Source organism: Apteryx rowi, unplaced genomic scaffold, assembly GCF_003343035.1.
Source record: "Apteryx rowi isolate R43461 unplaced genomic scaffold, aptRow1 scaffold_57, whole genome shotgun sequence".
Classification (NCBI taxonomy): domain Eukaryota; kingdom Metazoa; phylum Chordata; class Aves; order Apterygiformes; family Apterygidae; genus Apteryx; species Apteryx rowi.
Genome location: NW_020450838.1, coordinates 1,663,656 through 1,684,692, shown reverse-complemented (window position 1 = coordinate 1,684,692; position 21,037 = coordinate 1,663,656). Strand labels below are relative to the sequence as shown.

The window sequence follows — 21,037 nt, the reverse complement described above, 5'->3', positions numbered from 1 at the left end:
GACGGTCGCGGGGTTTCACCCGGCAAGCAAGGCGCTCGCGGCACCCGCTGGTGCCCGTCGGCACGTAAATTGAGTRCAACAGGAAAATGATTTCTGCCGAGCTGCTAGGAAGAAACGCATGAACAAAACGYGCTGTTGCTAAGAAATGGGAAAACAGAAAACAATAACGTGGCTGCTGCCAGAGTAATAAAAGTGTGTCAGCCTCGTGCCTGGTCTCTCATTCCGATCGCTTGCTTATGATGGGAAATTAAGCGCTGCAGAAATGGGAATTGCTTCTGCTGTGGCCGTCAATGCTTCACATCATGGAAATATCAAATGTTTCCGCTTGCTGTTCGTCACGCTGGAGGGGAACAGCCTGTCGCTGGCGCCAGCATCTCCAAGATGGCAGCGAACAGGCTCCGGGAGGGTTTGGAAACTATGGGAAGCGGCTGGGTTGGAGGGGCCAAGCTTTAAATTACTCAAGATACTCAAATTGCTTCAGTTGCTTCAGTTTTTCAAAGATATCAAACTCGGAGGTGACAGATAGCTGTGACCAGCAGCTGAATACTGGCGTTTCTTCCACGGCTTGCTGAAGCCCCCGTATGGTCTCTATAGCGTTAAAATTAGCGCAACCTCATCTTGCACGACCTCRAGTTTGGGCCATGGCGTGGTCAGCGTAGGGGCAGTCACAGCACAGGAAGGATGATGAAAAACTCAGCCATGGTACAAATGTTATCCAGAAGCGCAGCCCGGCAAAGCAGCACAAAGCGAGCGTCCAGCTGGGCGCCGCGTCCTTCGTTCACCAGGTCGAAAGCGTCCTGCTTCTCTCCCTTTCTTACAGTTTACGTGTTGTCTACTCAGATGGACGATTCAACAGACCCTCAAGTGCTGGGGGGGGTGGGTTGGGGCTGGTCTTGCAATTTTTTTTCCCTATTGGAAATGGGCTCAGACCCCAAGCGGGTGCCGCAAGGCAGCTGCATCGCCCGGCCGCTCGCCAGGGCTGCAGGGGAGGCAGCAAAAGCCTTGCGAAAAACCACGCTGCCGCGGGCTTCTTGCTGCAGGCAAGCGGCAAGAGCGGGGCTCAGTTCGGCGAGGGGCCTCGGCTGGGTTTGCCGCGACTCGTTCTCGACGGCGCCCTGRGACCGATACGCAGCTGCTTATTAGCTTGCAGCGGTTGCTAATTGTTCGTCTGATGCTCGGTTTCAGCAGCTTTCCGAGCGCTGCCGTTAACCTGCCTGGGCTGCAATTCCCGGCCCCTCTTTTCCCTCTGCAAAGCCGGTCCCAGCTTTTCCCTCGCCCGGGCCGGTCCCAGCGAGCGGGGCAGGAGCACGGCCATGGCCGGGGAGCCAGCGAGGCGCATGGGCCTGAAGTCAGGGCACAGCTAGAAGTGAAGAAGCCCTTTTTCTTTTTTTTTTCTTTTCCTTTTTTCTTTTTTTTTTGCTGCATTTCTTGTACATGGTCCCTTAGYTCTGCTCTTGGCGGTGCCAAACCAGCGTGCAGGACAGCGGGGCAGGTGCTACGGTGCCGCGGGAAGCTCTGCCCGGCTCCCGCGTGTCCGGCGCCGCGAGTCCGCCCGCTGCAAAGCAGGGCCTTTCTAAAGCTTCGGCTTAATAAAAAGTAGGCAGGGAACCTCTGCGATAACAAAGTTTTGCCTGTTTATGTCACACAGTTAAGACTAATAATAAAAAATAGTACAGGTGGGAAGCACAGTGAAGGTGAGAGACTAAAATGCAATGGGGTTACAAAGGAAACTGTTATGTTAATGAATCAAATTAGCGACTAGAAAAAGACTGATGTGATAGGGTTTTTTTAAGGGCATCGGAAATAGGTTCCAATAAGAAATTTTGCTTTAATTGTGTGCAGGGAAAGTCCTGATGCAAAGCAAAACTATGCAGAAATGGCCTGCCTCTGTTAAAGTAAAAGCAACTGGGGAGAAAGAAAAAAATCTTATTCACAGCAAGTTTGTTTTTACTGATCTTGTACTTCTCTATTACTTTTTAATGGTCTGCATTGAAAAGAAATTCCTGTATGCACACTTGAGAATATGAAAACACCCAAATGCTAGCCTATGATTTAGTGGGATTAAAGTATTATGTATGCAGGTGTAGCATGTTTCAGGTTATTAGTAATCCAATCTATTTTTTACAACATTATGGCGTAATTTTCTGTATAAAATTTCAATGTAAGTCTTGAGCTGTATCGGAACATAAACTAAAATGTTCCTGACTCTGTCGCTTTCCATGGTCTTTACTTTGATTAATAAACGCAACAAGAGCTATAACATTCTTCAGTAAGAGCCTATGATCATCCTTCAGTCAGAATGTGTTCCTCATTTTATTATAACTTTTCACAGTAATATGTAACAATCGAGAAGGCTCTGGGATACAATTTCACCGCAGCAGAGCACGTGCATCCGAAAGGCTCTGCAGAAGACGAGCCTGTTTTTGCCTCATTGCAGCCAGCTAATCTCCTTGACAGAGCCGGAAGTTGTGTCCTTGGAGAGCATCAGCCACGTGCTTTCCTGGACGGAAACTGGAAAGCAGAAGTGAGGATCAAAATGCAAAACTGGGCAGGGATTTGGCACCCCAATCTGCAGAGAGCTTTGCTCTTTGCTCATTAGATACCTTACTCAGAAGTATGATTTTTTTTTTTTCAAATGCACCAGATATTTGGTGTTTAGCTGTGCTCCACTCTATCAACAACAGCTTGCGCTGGAGGGGAGTAAACTGCCGTAGCAGAATTTAACGTTATACCCAGTGACAGTATTTTGCAGCCATATAGTCTGTGATCACGACAAATAAAATCCAAACTCGTGCAGCAGGATGTGGCCCRGTTGCAGAGAGAAATGGCACACGCCGTTAGGCTCCTGCAGCCCTGCACAAGTGCYGAGTGAGGTTTGCTTGGCCCTTCGCAGCCCGTGCATTAACCAGGGTCAGGAGAAACCTCCTCTGAGCTGCATCTGACCTGTCCCGTCAGACCTCCTCGGGAGGCTCTGCATCGTGCTGCATTAGCCGCGGCGGGGAAATAATTCACAAGCCTGCCAGGTTGTTCTGTTTTATTTCTGAATTATTCTTTACATTGTACAATATATAAAAATACAGAGTACCCCCCCAAAAATTCACAGTGTCTAAAGGCAGTGATTACAGTCTAGGTCACCTCTATACTAAAGTACCATCAAGTTCAATTGCATAGGAAGGGTGATGTGCCTTCACAACAGAGTCCAATGATACTCTCCAGGTTTTTGCTGTTTTGGGGCAAGCATTCTGTGTTCTGGTAATAATTTCCCATTTATCCAAGATCTGGTATTGCATCTGTCACTCTCCCACCTCCATTACAAGCTAAATCATATCATTGACATTTAACACACTGTTCTTCCCCTCCTAACGTTTCTTCTGTGGGAATGGTCCTAATTAACTCTATCTGTTTAAAGTATGCGCACTTTTGGATGTTATCTAAGGAGTTGTGTGTGGATGTAAACCACACTATCAGGCAGCTGGCTGGCTTTTACATTGTTTTGACAGTTTGGTACTAAAAACATTTTGCCTCGGTTATTAATGGCCTATGCACGCTGACCTCCGCTTGACTCCCTGGCACGCGCATTACACAGCGCTCCAGCTCACAGGGGTTTCAGCGTTACAAGAGTAGAGCGTTAATATTATTCACAATCAGATTCATTAAAAAAAAACACATTGGGAATTCCAGAAAGCCAAACACTGGTCATATTTCACTGAACCATCTCTAATAGCGGGGGCAGATTTGCAGATGAGGCAGGAGGCAGAAGAGATCAAGTTCAGGAACCAAACTTGTGTTGAAGATATTGAACACTCATATTTGTGGCTATCAAAACAGTGGGTTGCTGGTTTTGCTCCTCCAGCCTGGACAATTACAGAAACTAAAATTTCCCAAGGGTCCACATGAGGAATTCACAGGCAGATTGGGTGAGACCAGCCAACCCCACCAGGATCTGTGCTCTAAAGACTTTTTCATCCAGGTTTGAAGGCTCTAGAGACTGGACAGTATCAAAATTTATGGATTTGCTCACCTACCCCAAGCCTGTTCCTGAAGCCTTCTGAAGTTTGTTCCTAACAGGCTTAAAGGGGAGATGCACCTGTACAAGTCTGATCCTTGGGCAGAAGGGCATTAAATGACCTGTTGAAAAAAAAAAAATCCCTCAAACCAAATTTACTGGGTATTTCTTCATTACGCCAGAGAAGTCCAAGGGGTGCTGCGCCATGCCTTGCATGCAGGCTAGCTCATGGGCGCGACGGGGCAAGAAATGTATGTGGAGCCTCAATCACGACCACGGGAAGCGCCATGGAGATCCGGGGCGCTGGGCGCGGACACTCACAGCCTGGCGGCTTCTTGGGGCCCCTCGGAAAGCCGTGGGTTTGCWGGGTTGCTCTTCCCTAAATTTTGTGCTAAATCCTTGTTGGGTAACAGTAAGGCAAGTCTTATAATGCCCATCAATAACTCAGAAAGCAACTGCTAAATTCTTTAATATTTAAGTAGAAAATGACATTTGTTCCAGTTCTAATAGATGATATGTTTTGCTCTAATGGTATAATATTTGTTACTCCTACTTGCTATTTTAATTTTATTTGCACAATTACTCCCTACTTATAATTACAAAAACAATAAAGCGATACACATGAGAGACTCAGGAGGCTTATTCAGAAAATATAAGCAGCAAGAATCTTTTACTTAGTCATTCTTAACCAGAATGATTTAGAGGAGAATCAGCATTTCTAACTAGAAAAATCAATTTTCTTCACAATTAAAAAAATATTTTGCATTTAGCTCAGAAGTGTGTTTTGTCAAATCTAATGGAAAGGATACCAGATTTTTCACAGGTTTTTTTTTTTCAGTTTGTCTCTGTGGGATTTGAATACCAGCACTACCTTTCTTCTTCTGCTTCCTCTGCAGGCATTTTGCTGTATATATATGTATGTATATGTATTTATATACACAYATATATATAGCATGTATATATTATAAATAAATACAGTATCTATCCACTGATAGATGTATACACTATTACAAGAAAGAGCAAGTTGTTACACAAACTCTACATTTACATTTATATATACAGATATATAAATATATATCTGTATATATATATATATATATATATATATAAAAACTCTCCTGCACACTACATTTGGTACAAAGAATAAATCAATCTCAGTGGACAGCAATTTCCCCTTCAGGTGGCCTTAACATCAGATTAACACTGGTGGTGTCAAGCTGTCTGCATCAGCCGTGGACTCCATCCTTGCTCTCTGCTGCTTTCGAACAACTCTCTCATTTTCTAAAAGGAAGGCATTAAGAACGGTGGTGGTAGCACAATGCACATTCTTCTCCTGTGGCATCTGCACRTTTCACACGTTTAAGGGCAGCCCTGGCTCGTACATTCAAGCACAGCTTTAGCGCAACAGCCCCTCTTGCCCTGTGGGGTTACCGTTGGCGGTTTGCACGTGTTACTTCTGGSGGGTGGGACGTGGCCCGAGGGCAATCGCAGCCCGTAGCCGGGATAACTCTGCAATACCCCTGCCCCTTCTGGAGACAGTAATGCGGCCRCTTGCACGGAGAAAGAAAACAAATGGCCTAATTATAGAAGTTTCCACTAAATATTTGGCCATAAGACTTCCGTCATATTGGACATGGCGTATACCTGAATCCTAGCCAAAGGGTTTGCACAGAACSAATGCTCCGAGGCCAACACAATAATGACCAGTGCTCTCCCTCTCTTTCTTAGAAGTTAAAGAAAAAATTATATATAGTGAGATGATTCTTTTGGAAAGTAATGCTCCAGAACTAAATGCATTTCCAGTGTACTTTAAGATGATACTAGGAATCACAGGAAATTTCAGCAAGTTTAACATCCAACTGCAGGAGCAATTCAATCTACTGCAGATACTACAGACTTGATGATCAAGCTGCTGAATTACCTGGATCACGAGAGTGTCACTGCATTTGGTGTCATTAACCTGCCACACATTAGAGAGTCCATAAAAAAATGCAACCCTCACATTGCATTAACGTTGTCCTTAAAGAGCTGCACTCTCATGCAAACATTAACTGAGTAATAAGAGTCCTGATTTCTCTCCTTTTCTCTCTCTCTCTCCCTCCCGGGTTCTACTTTCTGCTCGAATGAAGTCTGCCGACTCTGTGACTGCCAATTATAGGAAAAAGGGCTGAATCCATTTGGATGGCTGGTAAGAAGGAACGTCTTGACGAAACTATAACCACATGCACCACCCTCGCAGCATCTGCCCTCCAATAGCCTACAAAATATGCACCTGTTGAGCACAATGGCAGTAATGACCTATCTATCTTGGCAAGTTGAACATTTAAATAATTCCAGCTGCTACATGGGACTTTCTTTGGAAAAAAATAGCCGTTTAAATCACGTTCTCAGAGAGGCTGAAAATGGAAAAATGTTTAAGGAGCAAAAAAAAAAAAAAAGAAAAATAGAAAATGAAAATAGTTGCGAGGTTTGCCTCACTTGCTCGCGTCCCCCGAACCACAGCTGCAATCCTGCCACATGTGTGATAACTGCAGAATGGGTCACCAACAGGGAATCTTCTGCAAGGGCAGCTCAGAGATGTCTTTAATCTTACAGTTGCTAGAGCGATCCTGGAAGCCAACATTTTCTTCTGACTCACCTAAATTAAAGCTGGGAAATCCCAGCGAGGTACTCTAATGTAATCATTTTCAACCCCTGGGCTATATACTTGTTAGAGCTACTTTAAGTCAAGATTTTCGGTGTTGCTCCAGGGGACGAGGCAATTCAGTGAGGCTCAGTTCCCCCGTGTGAACTCTTCACGGGCACGAGGCACAAAGGCAGCGATCCGCAAACGGGATTTAGGGGCCCGCGAAGAGCCCCCCTGCAGGCATTTGTGGCCGCTGCTGGCAGGCTCGTGCTCTGCGGGCGAGTTTGCCTGGTTCCCTACTGCAAGAGTTGCAGCAAGTCGCTTCTCGCAAAGCTTCAAGGCCTGCATCAGCTCGTAACCCCTCTGCTTCCCATCTGAGTGCATCTCTTTCAGGGCATCCCTTTCTTCCTCATTTCCCTTTGCTTCTCCCGGTGAAACCAGTGCCGAAGCAGGATCAGCCAGCTAAATTAGAAGAGCAGCTGCTGGAAATGATGGGCACCATGGAGGCAAGGCATCCTCAGGGCAGTGCTAATGACCACACTTCACTACAAATATCCCTACAGCCTTCAATCACTGCAAACTGAAGTCTAACGTACTAACTTAAAAATGGGAGGTTACTTTATTCTTGCCTTCTGGCCAAACAACCGTAACACAGGCTTAGAAAGCCATGTTGGCTTTTCCTCCCAGGAAAAGCAATACACTTGTCACGAGCAACACAGTTGTTCTTCAGTTCCTACCAGCTACCTACGTGAAAGACCTGAGCACAGAGCCCAAGCTCAACCTTCAAACAAGCAACTGCAAAGTAACAGCACTGAGAAACCAGCAGAGTGTTGGCGTACAGCAAAAATCTGAAATAAAGCAAATATAAACGGAACCACTTGGAACACGTCCAAGTCACTGACCAAGCATAGGCATGGCAATTGCTTGAGTAAGATGCAGACAACAAATCCAAGTTCTGGACCACTTGGAGCTCATGCGCGTTTTGGGGGTGTACTTTTATCTCATGCTCAGTATTGCAACAGTCTAAAATTCTTAGCATCAGGAGTTCATTATAAATATTTAGAAACACTGAATGATAACAGTGGTGAACTTGCTCACGTTGCTAACACATTGGATGTAATTGTACATTAAGCACCAGCAATAAGTTTCCTTTTTGCCAAACAATTATGTCAGACAAACATCTGGTTGTAGACAACATGGCTTCTGCATCAAACTAATACAGTTCTTATAGACACAGTCACACACATACACAAAATTACATTTCAAGGCTGGATATACTGTTTAATAACGCCACTGCCCCAATTTACTTCAATAGCTGCAGCAGCATTTGTCTGTCGGGTTGTTTTTGTTCAGAAAAATTAAAGAAATATTGGCAAACAATGCACATTACTCAGCTGTGTTATTATTTCATAGAATACTGACTGGAAGACGCTATAAGAATGTGCAGCAGGCTTTCTGGGTCATCTCAGACTATGGAAACATTCCTTACAAAAATACTCTCCCCCTGCAAAGTCAGAATTATTCACTCTTTGAAAATAAATGAACTAAAAACCAACAGTAAAACAAGAGTAAAAATAAGCCCAAAGCATGGTGACTTCCCACAAGAAGAGCATGGCCTCTAAAGTTGCCTCTCCTGGCAGACACAGTCGGGATCAAAGCTAGAAGAAAAAGAGTTAACACGGTCTTAGAAAAAAGAAAGAAAGAAAGTAAGAAAAAAAAGCCCATGGCTCTTGTGCGGCAATCATCACGTATTTTTTTCCAGTGAAATAAACATCTTTCTTTGTTAGGCACTCCAAGTTCATGTCGCCGATGTTATTCCAACATTTACTTAGCTCAACTTCTCACTGCCTGTATAATTTTCTCTTAATTAAGACTGGAAACATTCTGGAAAGCTTCTTTGGGTAATGCACTTTGTTTGTGTGTTGTTTCTCATCAGCTGGATTGCATATTACCAAAGAAGGCTGTGGAGAGTACTTCCTGTAGTAAGAAAAGATTCTGTTGAAGATACAGGGAACACTGCCCTAGAAAGTCACTTTTTTTTTTTTTTTTGCAGAAATGTAAAAAAACAAAAGCAAAAAGAAAAAAAAGGAAAAGAAAAAGAAAATGTTCTTTGAGTTGTTGGCATGATGGAGTCCCGCTCAGGCTGTCTCGTGAGCTACGTGTCATCCAGTGCACCATTGCTACCCTGTCCCAGGAAGGATGCTCCTCACCAGACASACACTCCTTGCTCCAAGAAGCCACCTCTTGTGTTTCTTAGAGTGCACCTGTACGTAGCTGTGTTCTGCTGCATGGTGAACGCTGAGCACAGCACACAGTCAGCTCCTTGACAGTGTCGGCTTTGGATAGAAATGCTGATCTTCCAGCCATAAACAGTTGCAGTAGTAAGAGCCATCTCCAGCCAAATATCCACAAAAGCTCTGCAGAATGGTCCATATGCTTTTTTGTCCTTGTAAAGAGATGTGCTGTTTACAAGTAATACAATTAACCAAAGGAAAAAAAAAAGACCCTACTGTACAATATTTACATCTAGAGATGGGGCCAATATTTGGTCCATAAAATCAATTAAAAAAATTTTCATATAGGAAGTGATCCAGTCCTGTAGGGTCTGTCCATCATCAGCTGTTGGTAAAGGTCCTTCCAGGGGAGGCCTCAGGCCTGTAGTCATATTTATTCAGTGTACTGGGATAATAGGTTGTTGTGTACACGTTGGTTTGCTGCAACGGGTAGAAGTTGGTCCTGTCATCTGGTATCAAGTTGTTCTTGTTAAGTGTCTGTAAAAGAGAAGAGAAAATGACGGACATGGAAATGGTGTGTCACAATTACTCATTTCTACCTGCAGATACCTCCCTCTCACCTGCCTTCTCCAGCATGGTCTCTGTTGCCACCACCACCACCTTCCCTCCGGCTGGGAGAGTAAGACGGTACATCGTAATCTCTATGGGGCTAGCCTGCGGGGGGACCCACAGCTCCTGCCAGGTCTCCTTTGGTGGATCTGTGCTCAACTATTACTAGGGCTAGAATCCAGGGCCTTCTCCAGAGACCCGGAGTCTCCTAGTAGATGGCACATTGACTGATCATCAAAACCATGCTGGGCCTACACAGAGCTTGGTGATTAATGCTAGTGCTCAATCTAATCTCTTCTAAAATGTTCTCGACATAGCCTGCAGCTCCCTCTCAAGCCAGTTGCCAAATGGCAGCTTTTTCTCTTTGGAAGAGCAGGTGTGCATTTACCTGATCTCCATCTCCATTGGTAGATATCCAGGTTTGGACCCCCCGATATTAAGTGTGTCACTTCTGTAAGCTACAGTATAAGTAACAAATCATGGTCACTTTTGGAAAAACTAAAATGACTTAAAAAAAATTAACAACCATGTAACAAGTGTTGTCAACAACAACATAAAAATGAGAACCACAAATGTCCCTTTTACCATTATAATTTAGAAATGGTGTTCTTCTCCCTCCCTTCTCCCCCCTTCTTTGTGTTATGCAAGAATTACTATTATTCTTCCCACCAGCAATCAGATGTCCCCCTCCCGCCTCAGGATTAAAACCCATTGCTATGCCAGCCATTACCTATGCACAAGAACAAAATCCTGACTTGGAGGATGCAATAATTGTACGAAACTTTATCCTTCATCTTTCTAGTCACCTGATTTGAATGGATTTGGCTGTAATTTCTGAGGAACATTTATGAGAGTTCTTTTTTTCAAATAACCCTTAGCTTAAATGTCTTAAATGTACTTCTGGCCTAAATCACTCCTATGCACCCCTTAAAGGGTTGTTATGCTGCAAGGCAGGGAACTCACGCCTTTGATCTGAGACACAACACAAGGCGTGTTATTGCAGAATCCTAATGAGAGTTGCACAGCACATTTCCAAAGAGGGTATGAGTGTCTCTCCTGTCTGGAGCAGAGAGACGGAGGGGTCTAGAGCAGTAACGAGTCCTGGGACCTACTGGCTGTTCTGCTACAACTTGATGCTTCTGGGGAAACCCCTTCAGCTTAGTTTCCCTTTGAGACAAGCAGCTCATACCCTACCCAGCTCAGGGAGAGATGGAAATTAATTAACTAATGTTCAAAACCATGAAATACCCAGCTCCATTAGCTTTACTCATAGTGGAGCCATAGCTCACCCAGGCAAGAGGGTTCCTATATTCTTCTAGTGAAAAAAGCAAATCACGAAGGGTAAGATTCAACTTATCTCACTTCAGCCACCTAAACTTCAGGCTCCATCAGTAATCCAGGGAGAGGCCTCCTTCCCATGTGAAAGCAGGTGTGGATGAAAACTGCCTTCTGGGAGAGCCCCTGTCCCTGCCGCAGCCTGGGAGCAGCCAGGCGACTAGCTGGCAGTGGGTGTCCAACTTTTAGAAGGCTACAGTTAGGTCTCACCCTGTGCAAATAACTACAGCACAGCCGGGGCTTAGCCACATGCCAGCTGTTATTGCTTAAATGACCAGAGCTACTGCTAAGACCACGAGAAGTAAATTTATGTTCCAATTTCATTTTAATCAAGCAATTTTACTGCATGGGGAGGGGGAGAGGAGGAAGAAGAAAAAATACTTTCTTTTGTTAGCAGACTCACAGTTGCAGCTACCTTGGGAACTGTGACTCCCAGTTTCACGCAAGGTGTTAAGAGGAAAGGCTTTCCCCTGGCAAAAGCAAGCTGGCAAAAATATAGCTTCCCAATTGCAGATTGTGTAAAGGAAAATGCCTTAAAGAAAAGTATTAAACTAATCAACAGACTTGGACTGTTTGTCCAATCAGGGATGCAGGAGCTATGATACAATGATCACTCGAATTGCTATATCTGAGTAACATTTTTTGGCAACAGGCAATACCTGAAACATCTCATATGTGAAACCAGGAGGAGAACCAGTCTCCTTGTGGTCTGACTGGGATCTTTCCCAGCCTGGACTCTATAAGATGAGCTCACAGCACAATGGTTGTAGGAGCTGAAGAGAGAATTTGTATAGGCACACTCAAAATGACAAATACTTCCAAGGTAAGAGAATTTTTGCCCTTTGAAATGAGAGGAAGAAATAAAAAGAAATGTCATACTTTGCTCTTAGCCACCCAAAGAAATATTAAAATAGTGTAGGCAATAGTCTGCCACTTTGTGCTTGAGGCTGGGAAACAAGGGAGTCAGGTTCAGTTCTCTGCTGCTTGCTATGCTTCCTGGGGAAATTCAATTAACTTCTCTGTGCTTCAGTATCCTCTGACCCAGCTTGGTAAAAATGATTGAGATCCCCCGGTATAAAACACTTTGCTATGCATTCTGACTGAGTATTTGGGGGAACTGTTCTCTGGCAAACAAATACAATTGCTCACACCTGCTGGACATGACGACTGCCATCCCTATCGGCGTCCCTAGCTCTGGTGCCTACCGCGGGCAGTGCAATCCCCCAGGTCACGGACATCCACAGCAGGAGGAAGAGGCTGATTCCCCACTGCCCCGCTCCCTGGGCTCTCGGCCCATACCAGGGGAGCGAACGCCACTGTCATGCCTACGTTGGCATACAGGGGAGAGCCACTGTCAACCTGAAGAGAGAAACTGGTGGAGCGAGTCAGTGAGGAGCAGGTTTCTGTGTGAGCAGGTGCTGAAAGGACACCCACAGAAAAGATGCTCAGCGAAAACTGCAGGATAAGAGCAGTCCATGAAAGATGTTCTTGGCGGGGTGGTCCAGCATCCAGGGCTTGTCTGGGTCATTTTTTGAGACAGTTAAGATTAAAGACATGCCAGGGTTGAAACTTCTGATATTTGGTGTCATCGATAATCCTGGTCTGGGATGGCTCAAGACCATTTTGATCTGAGGACAAAAACCTCAGGGCTCTACTCTTTTGGCTTTTGGCTGGAAAAGCTGTATGAATTTCAACATAACCCACAGTGTTTAAAACTAGCCCCTCACAGAAGACTTAGCATTTAATTAACAAGATTTGCWTTTTTTTTTCCCTCTCTCTTGTCTTACTTTCATATAACATTTAATCAGGAAAAAAACCCACAACTGTTCCTTTGCTCTCGTTGGTTCTGATGGAGGGCCTTATATCTTAGGGAAATACCTTATGAAAATGGTTTAACGGAATTTATAATGCAATTAGCTGCAAAGAATTTGTCTCCAGAAACACTGAGATGGCAGTACAGTCCTAAATCAGCATGATCAATGTGCACTGCCTTAACATTTCCCCACACAAACTTATTGTCTGTCTCATTTTAATAAATAGATGATTAGGTTCTCTGGCACTAGAAATTGGTTGGTATTTTGCAAGAAGGGAAATCAGGAACTGTAGAGATACACACACACACACACACACTCACACTCACACTCACACACGCACAGTGCAAGAAGAGGACCACAGTTAAATCTCTCCATGTGGGCTCTCTTCCCAGCAGCACCTTTTTACACTATAGGTCTCAACTAATTCAAAGGTCCAACCTTGTTGCCAGTGAATTCTATGTTTGTACCAAGTGCAAAGAATATTGAGTATTTCAGTACCTACAGAAATGTAAAAACAATTAGTTACCACTATTACTATTGTATTAGCAGTTAATTAGAACTGAAACAGTCTAGGAAAGCATACCAATATCCCCTCTTCTGTGCTGCTCTCATCTCTGATATTCATATAGGAGGCAAAATACTGACATACATGCTCAAGCTGTTCTTTCCAAGGTAAAGCCAAGTGCCAGCTGTGTTAAACGTGATTGCATTGTGCCATATTCATATATTAAACTTTGCTCAGCTTTTACTATTGATATTTTTAGACTTAATCATCATTCAGATTTTCCATTTGTTGCTTTTTCTCCAGCAACTCCTTGCCACTACTCCTCCAAATTCTGCCTTTGCTCCAAATCATTAAGTCATAATCCACTGACCTACTTGCTTACATTCTCCCAGATGTATCAAAACATCTTCATGCTTAACAGTACGGGAGTTCCAGTACTATTCCTGTCCTACAGCTGCATGCTCAAGCTGTATAAACAGTTCTGACTCACATAAACAGCTCAAATGTTTCAATTTTCAATAAACAATCATCAAAATTGCAAAACTTGATTTAAAAATGAACACCCCCCCCTCCAAATTAAAAGGAATTCTATATCCTTTTTGGCAAGCTAAAATGAAAAGGATGGTTCTAAAAGCATTTTCATTTGCCACAAGGCTTTCCTCCTGTACACATATGACCAATACCAAAATAGGGGCCATAAAGTAGGGGTAATTGCAACAGGGTGAAATACAATGACAAGATTTCCTTGATCTCACCACGCAGAGCTTGGTATGCTCTTAGTGCTCCGCATTTTCTTTTCTATTTTGGGGGCCTTGTGGGGAGTCAGTGAGTTTCTTGAGCTTTGTAAGCTAATCTTCACCAGCTTCCCCAGCTACACAGCGTCACAGTCCCAGTGAAATCAATGGAGCAAAAGCAATTTCCACCTAACAATTTCCCTACTATTTGTCTGTCACCAGGTGTTATTTCAGTTCTTCCACCTCCCACCCACAACACTTTTCTCTTTACAGATATAAAAAGAAAGAAAAAAAGTTGGGTGACTTTTCTGGGCGTCTTCAAACCACCAGGTCTAGCATTTGTGGTTAAATAATCACCACTTCAACCTCTGCATAAGTTGAACAACGTAGCATGCGGCATCTTTCCAATAGCCATCATTCAGCAAAGATGCACTGCGTGTGCCAGGACGGGGCACTTGGAAGCTTCCATGTCGCAAGGTTTTTTGTAATGTTGAACTCTCCATTGTACTACAGAGAAAAACCTTTCCCTCATCATGGAGTGAGCACAGCCACTAAGGAACCAAGGGCAGTCACTCCAGTAAATGTTAACCTTGGTCATCCACTGTGGATGTAGGCAAAGGTCTAAAATCAGGGCTCAGGTACCAGATAGCAAGCTCCTAGCAAACCACTCCTCCTAGCAATATGCAGATCAAGCCGATGTGCACGGAAACCTGCGTCCTGCCTCTGCAGAAATCGGTGACAAAAGCCCCACTGAATTCAGTTGCACAACTAGCTCTAAAAGAATTAGTGTTTTCAATTTTCCTTGGAACAGTATCCCACAGACATYCTGTAGTAATAGAGTTAGATGGCCATTACTCCCCCTTCTCCCTCAGGAAAAGGGAGGGATAAGGGAAYTGTGCAATGATATAGTGAGTCCAAGATCCAACTTGTAGCTTCTGCTGTGTTGCTTTTAAGTTGTATATGTTCTTTTCAGTGAAATTAGATCGGGCAAAATGCCATTTCAATGCAGATCAGCTGTTTTATGGAGCTAGCTCTGCCTTCTTGTTAAAGGATATTACTCTTTGAGTTCTAGGAACATTAGCCAAACGAATTCGGGTTGCAGAAATATATTAAAAAGCACTTCCCACAGCTTGTACTTCTCTGGAAGTACCAAGGTAGAGATCTCAGAATTATAATTAAACAGTAAATTTGGAAATAATTAGCATAATAGATACATTTCTACAAAATAAACCATACAACTAAAATAACCTCTTTGGCAATAATTGACACCAGGAAAATAAATGACGTGTGGCCCACCCACAGGCTCCCTTTCCTCCGATCAACCGGATGCCACAACACTGCTGTGCTTCTCAAGCCATACATTACAAACAACCCTGGAAATATGGAAAGCTGCCAGAAAGACCTTACAAAACCCAAGTATTTACTGCAAGCTATAAGTGATTTTTTTAAGACTTTAGTAAATCCTTCMGGTTTTTCTTAAAAATTTGCTTACTGTCTGATGCTGCACAAACTGTCTCACCTGAAGCTTTTATAAAGGCTAGTGAGCTCTGCCCATGCTGAAGTCAAAGGTAGTGGTGCCCAGGATTTATATATTAAGTCGTTCCACTGAACTCAGTAAGGTTGTTTGCTGCATTTACAGTGAAGTGTAGCTGTACAGATGACAAAACTATTTTCTACATAAGGAGGTTTTCCCACTTGAAAAGAGATACCAAAAAAAAGCCTACTGTGGGACTGAACTAAGGATTGCATGTTCCTTTTGGATGGAAGCTTACCATATTTTTAGACTGGAAGTTCTTTGTTCACTGTTATTGGTAAATAAATTAAATGGTATCTTTGTGTTTAGCAACCCCCAAATGACAGCAGCATCTGTAGATGTGCTCAGGTTGACAATGGAACTAACATTCAATTACGAGAAAATGAATAGCTTCAGTTTTCTACGGTTGTTTGAAAATAGCTATTTTATCCTTATACTTGGGAGGGAGTGAAGTTATATTACTGCCGTTTTAAACTTACAAAAACCCCATGAGTTGGCGACATAAAGGACCATAAYCAGAAAGATGCTTTGGCACATCTCTGCCTTTAAGCACATGGGTAAGACGACAAGATGAACTGTAAGTAACAATAAGCCAAACTGAAGCGAGGCCCTGCTTAGAGCTAGATCCAGGTTTAAGTACTTTTCTGAACAGGGAACTGATGACCAAGGAGTCAGTGGAAGTCTGCCCACTCTCAAGTGCAGGTGCGTAGCCCAGAAGTGTGTTTTTAGCCCTGGCTTGCCAGTAATTTGGTGGTGGCAACACTCATGATATTGTGTCCACATGGAAGAGGAATTCAGAGCTGCCTCAAGCTGCTACCCAGTACAGCTGCAGGCTATATATATTATAGCTGTATATAACAATATATAGCTGTATGTATAATATACAATATATAACTATATATACACACATATAACAATATAATACAACAATGTATAGCTGTAGGCTACATTGTATAGCACTAGCAGACATGATCTCAGCTATATGGGGAGGTATAAACTGTCTCCTTACTGCCCTACTATGATGCTTCAGGGTATGTCCTTCCTCCCCCCTTCCTGGGCCACTCAGGCATGCAGTAATGTTACTACAGAGGCTAATCAGTTGAGCTACAGTACCCGTCCTTGTGCATGCTCTAGTACCCAAACTAACTCACCAGAGGTATCTTAATTGCCTTCTAAAACTAAGTTAAAGAGTTCACGTTGGGTGCAGAAGACCATCTATACCAACTGCTGTGGGGCCTCAGCTGATGCATGGGCACTAGTAAGGCCAYGGTGACAGCCTGCAGGTCTGTCCGGAGAAGGCAGGTTTCACCGCCTCGTCGCAGCTATATTGGAGCAAACAGCCCTGAGTCTTCAGATTGCCTCAGAGCTGCTTATTCTACGCAATTACAACCATAAGTCATGCAGAGCAGTGCCAGCCCACAGCACTACATTTAGACTGAGAACTGCAAAGGTATAACTGCAGTGGTGCAAAAAAAAAAAAAAAGTAGTAGTAAAAATAGAAATAAAAGTAGAGACAGGGCCTAATTTGCCATCTGTTAACTCCATTCAGTCTCTTATAGTCTTACAGCTTTCCAAGCATCTCCCACCCACTAAATAGCTGCTTTTTGATTATTTTCCTCAAGATTGCTTTGTTTTCTCCCCACGCTGCATCTCACCTTSATATTTCCTCTCTACATTTATAACCTCTCCAGGACACTTTCCATTATTTCTATACCAATGGCTGTTTTTTGACACACCTCCCCATTAATATCTCCTGCTCGTTTAATTAACATGCTGATTGCACCCTCTCCGAGGTTGTTCATGAAGATATTAAATAAAGCCAAACATTGCATTACTGCTTGCAGTGCCCCAAACAACTTGCCCCCATGGCCTTACACATGCCCATTAAAGATTGTCTGTCRCTTACAGTCCATTAGCTACATTTCAATCTCTGCAGCACCTTTCTTGTCCAAGCCAATTTGTACTTACATGTCACAAGATTATTTAGGACACCAGTACTGTACTGTTCTTTAAGCGTACAGACCAGTGAAGCTCCATTTTAACCAAGTGAGAATCTCCCCTTATGTAGCTCATTCAAATGCCTTCTCTTCATCCACTAATGCTGAMACAGTGCAAAAAGTGATCATACTTGATTTCTTCCTTCTCAGCACAAGGGTCCCAGCTCAGCTGTCAGTTCCACCCAAGCACCTTTCATTTCATCAGTGTGTGATTGTGTTGCCTCTCAAATATTCATTCGGAGCTGCCTGCGTATGAACACTGACATAGATTGGTTTCAATGAGTTCCCATTGCTGTAACCGAAAGCACAATTGGGTCAACCCCATTTGCTTCTCCTGGTTTCATTCTTTATTATGGCCCTGACTCTGCCAAGCTTTTAAGACAGCAAGGATTTAATACCCCACTGATATGCTTTGCTGAATGGGGAATATCCAGAAGTATTTTATCAGTTGGGGTCCTGTGTACTTACAGGTATTTTCTCATAGGCCCAAATCCAACCAGCCTTTCCCATGCAGAGGAGCTACTTGTGTGATTTTAGTGCATTGGAGTTGGTAGCTTAATAGTGACTCAATTAGCTGGGAAGAAATTGGCCTTCTTTCATATGAATGCTTTTGTATTACCTTTGCATTTCATGGCATTGGGGGTTTGCCCAACTTCCGTGATACTTATAAAGGTAATTGGGGTTGTTCATTAGCTGATTCTCACAGACTCTGGGATACAGTCCATCTAGAATCTGTGGATTTTCAGTTCTTTCCTTCATTCACATGCTTTGTGCCAAATCTCAGGACAACATTAAAGCTGACTTAATGAGGATTCCCCTTGCCTACAGGGGAATGCAGGCAGAGCCACTCCTGCCTTYGCCAAACCTACTTTGCATATATAAAGGGCGCAATGGTGGAAAAGTGGCGATTGATGTAGTGTTGCTGCAGTTGTGCCATGGTGGCAGCCAGCACATCTTGAGCAGCCCTGATGCCCAGTTGCTCTTCAGGATGGTGCTTGTGGTCACAGTTCAGGAAAAAACAGCTGGGGTATTTCTTCAGTCCTCCCTCAGAGCTGCCAAACAAGTTCTTGAGATTGAGCTCTAGCTCTAAAAAACCAACAGAGCTATCTGTTTTTTGTATGTATTCAGCTGCTTTTCTTTACAATTCTACCTAAAAATCCATTGTTCACTAGTGGAGTTACTCTAGATGAACAGCGATGCAGCTCCCCTCCACGTGTGTCACAAAGTTTATACTTTTTCTGGCATATATTGCTTGTCTAATATTACCCTCTCCCTTTGCTTACCTCCCTGCCCTCATGGGTCCCTTTAAACTCTTCTGCAAACCCATAATTAGTTGCTCCTGCATGTCTTGGAGGCATTGAGGCTCTCCCAGGTTGACTTTGGCGCATACCACTGCCAGTCAGAGCTTCGCAGAGACAAGGAGGGAACCACCACTTCAAGCACCTGAGCCAAGCAAGAACCATTAACTTTTAGCAAATGGGGCCAGGGTATATTTGAACTATTCCTATTCTGACCAGTAGAGGGAAGTCATGTAAGCATGCAACAGCGCAGAGAGATTTTATTATTCCCAGTCCTGCAATTCTTCCTTTAATTCTMCTTTTTCCAGAACACTGGAGTGTGGAGAGCAACTAAATGTCAACRCCAGAGAAATTAGGGGAAGCAAAGAATGCAAGAAAAAGGTAATAGCAACTATGAGACCAATTATGATAGCTGGAAAAATTAGATGAACTTTTGAGCACACCTGTCTTTCAGGTCTGAAATAGCAGCTCATATGGTCAAAACTTTTTCCAGCTATATTCATTGATCTAATAAAAACAAAGAAAAGATCTTGTCTACCTACTAACCTGTCTTACCCGTGTCCACCAATCATCACAGCTACAAATAAGGCTAACACAGCTAAGCAAATAAGGTTAACTCCAGCATCCATGATGACTAGTCTAGACCATGAGAGGTAGAGCACACTGCCATACCCCTGGTGTGACTGTAGAGGAGATACGCCTGGTCATACRCGGTTGAGGAGAGAAGGCTGAGTCATCAGAAAAGAACATGGCAGGAGTAATATGAAGCATCTACCTCTACTGTGACTTAAAACTTCTCAAGATGGCTTAAAGAGGAAAACTAAAAATTAATCCCCAAGAYTGGACTCTCTCAAAATGCTGGGGAAAGAGGAATAATGTGGATTCCTACTGCAGAGCGAGCAGCAACAGCACTGCGAAGTAACGAAGGGCTTGCCTGAAGATTGCAGGGAGGAGGAACCAAATTCGACTGAAGGAACATTGCAAGCCGCTGTCTGGCATCCCAGAGGGAGCGCTTCCCTCACGGGAACACGAGCAACGAAACAGTCACACCCTAACGAGCAGTTTCCCCTGCTCTTAAATAATGTAGCTATAAAATGGAGATATCTGTGACAGGCACACAGCAGCCTGCTGAGCGCTGCTGCCACAGGGTGAGGACACCTCCAAGAGATGCACATCACTCCATGGGCGTTATCATCACAGGACAGCCACACCTCCAGGCATGCTTGACTGCTCAATTTGACTCGATCCAAAGATATAAAGGGGAGAAAAAGACACTAATAGGTTTTGACTGAGGCGCACCACTTAATCCTTTTTTCCCCATCAGTAAGCTCTCTTGCTTTCCCTTCCTAGCAGGCATTATGTAAATTGAGAGTCCCCTGAAGTGATATTTGCAACTGCAGGATCATACAAGAAAGGGCACAATGCTCCTTTGCCGATACAACCCCCTGCCCCTACTATTCTTTTTCAAATAATACTATACTCATGGTAAGTACTAAAAATATGTACTCTGCCATTCAAGCAGTTAATGTTCTTAAATGCCACTTTGTTCAGGGGAAATAGTCTTTGTTAAACATGAACTTCACTGTGAACAAAATTTATGTTTCAATCTGATTTACGATATATATATATATATATACACACACACACATTATATATTTTTTCCCAGATGATTACATCAGCTAAATCTCTCTCTAAAATGCCATGCAGCTAAAGCAAATGTTTAAGGGAGACTGTTGATGACTTATTGACTATGTTGGGTATCATCAACTGCTGGCTTTTGTCTGAACTTTACAGCCACTTCCCCAGGCTTGAATGATACACAGTGGAAGGGTCACCAAGAAAAGAAAAAAGCTTATATCACAATGATATCAGCGTATGGGCTCTGATCACTATGAACAAATGGGTTAGCCAATTTTAGTTGAAGTAGCAACATATCAAATAAAGCAATAGGACACCAAAGCCCTAAGTTTTTCATGGAAGAGAGAAACAAACATCCTCAGAGTATGAGGCTGACTTAGACAAACATTTCTCTAGGGGACTTGATGGCAGCTAAACCTCATTTAAACTTGAACCACTGGCTGTCTCCCTGCTACAAAAAGGTGTGATTTTCAGTGTCAGTGAAATGACCATAGCCAAGGGAAAGACATTTAAAAACCATACAGGGCTCCACTTCCTTACACCCTGAGCTTTATTCCTCATTACAATGTTGGAAGCCACATCAAAGACCCAGGCTCTTGTTTTATTTGGAAGGAGTCTTCTTCCAAATGCAAAATTGTTTTTTGTTTCATAGCCCTCCACATTCATATTTTATCTCCATGAATTATTCGGGATTCCTAATGAAGTGT

At 43.4% G+C, this 21,037-nt stretch overlaps 1 protein-coding gene across 1 annotated transcript in view; it reads right to left on the bottom strand.

Moving 5' to 3' along the window:
- Nucleotides 1-9,247: 9,247 nt before the first annotated feature.
- SEMA5B (semaphorin 5B) overlaps nucleotides 9,248-21,037 on the bottom strand; it is a 135,165-nt gene continuing 123,375 nt past the window's right edge. Inside the window, exon 21 of the mRNA XM_026082200.1 lies at nucleotides 9,248-9,403. Within this exon, the coding sequence (XP_025937985.1) occupies nucleotides 9,248-9,403 (156 nt within the window). The remainder of the gene's footprint in view (nucleotides 9,404-21,037) is intronic.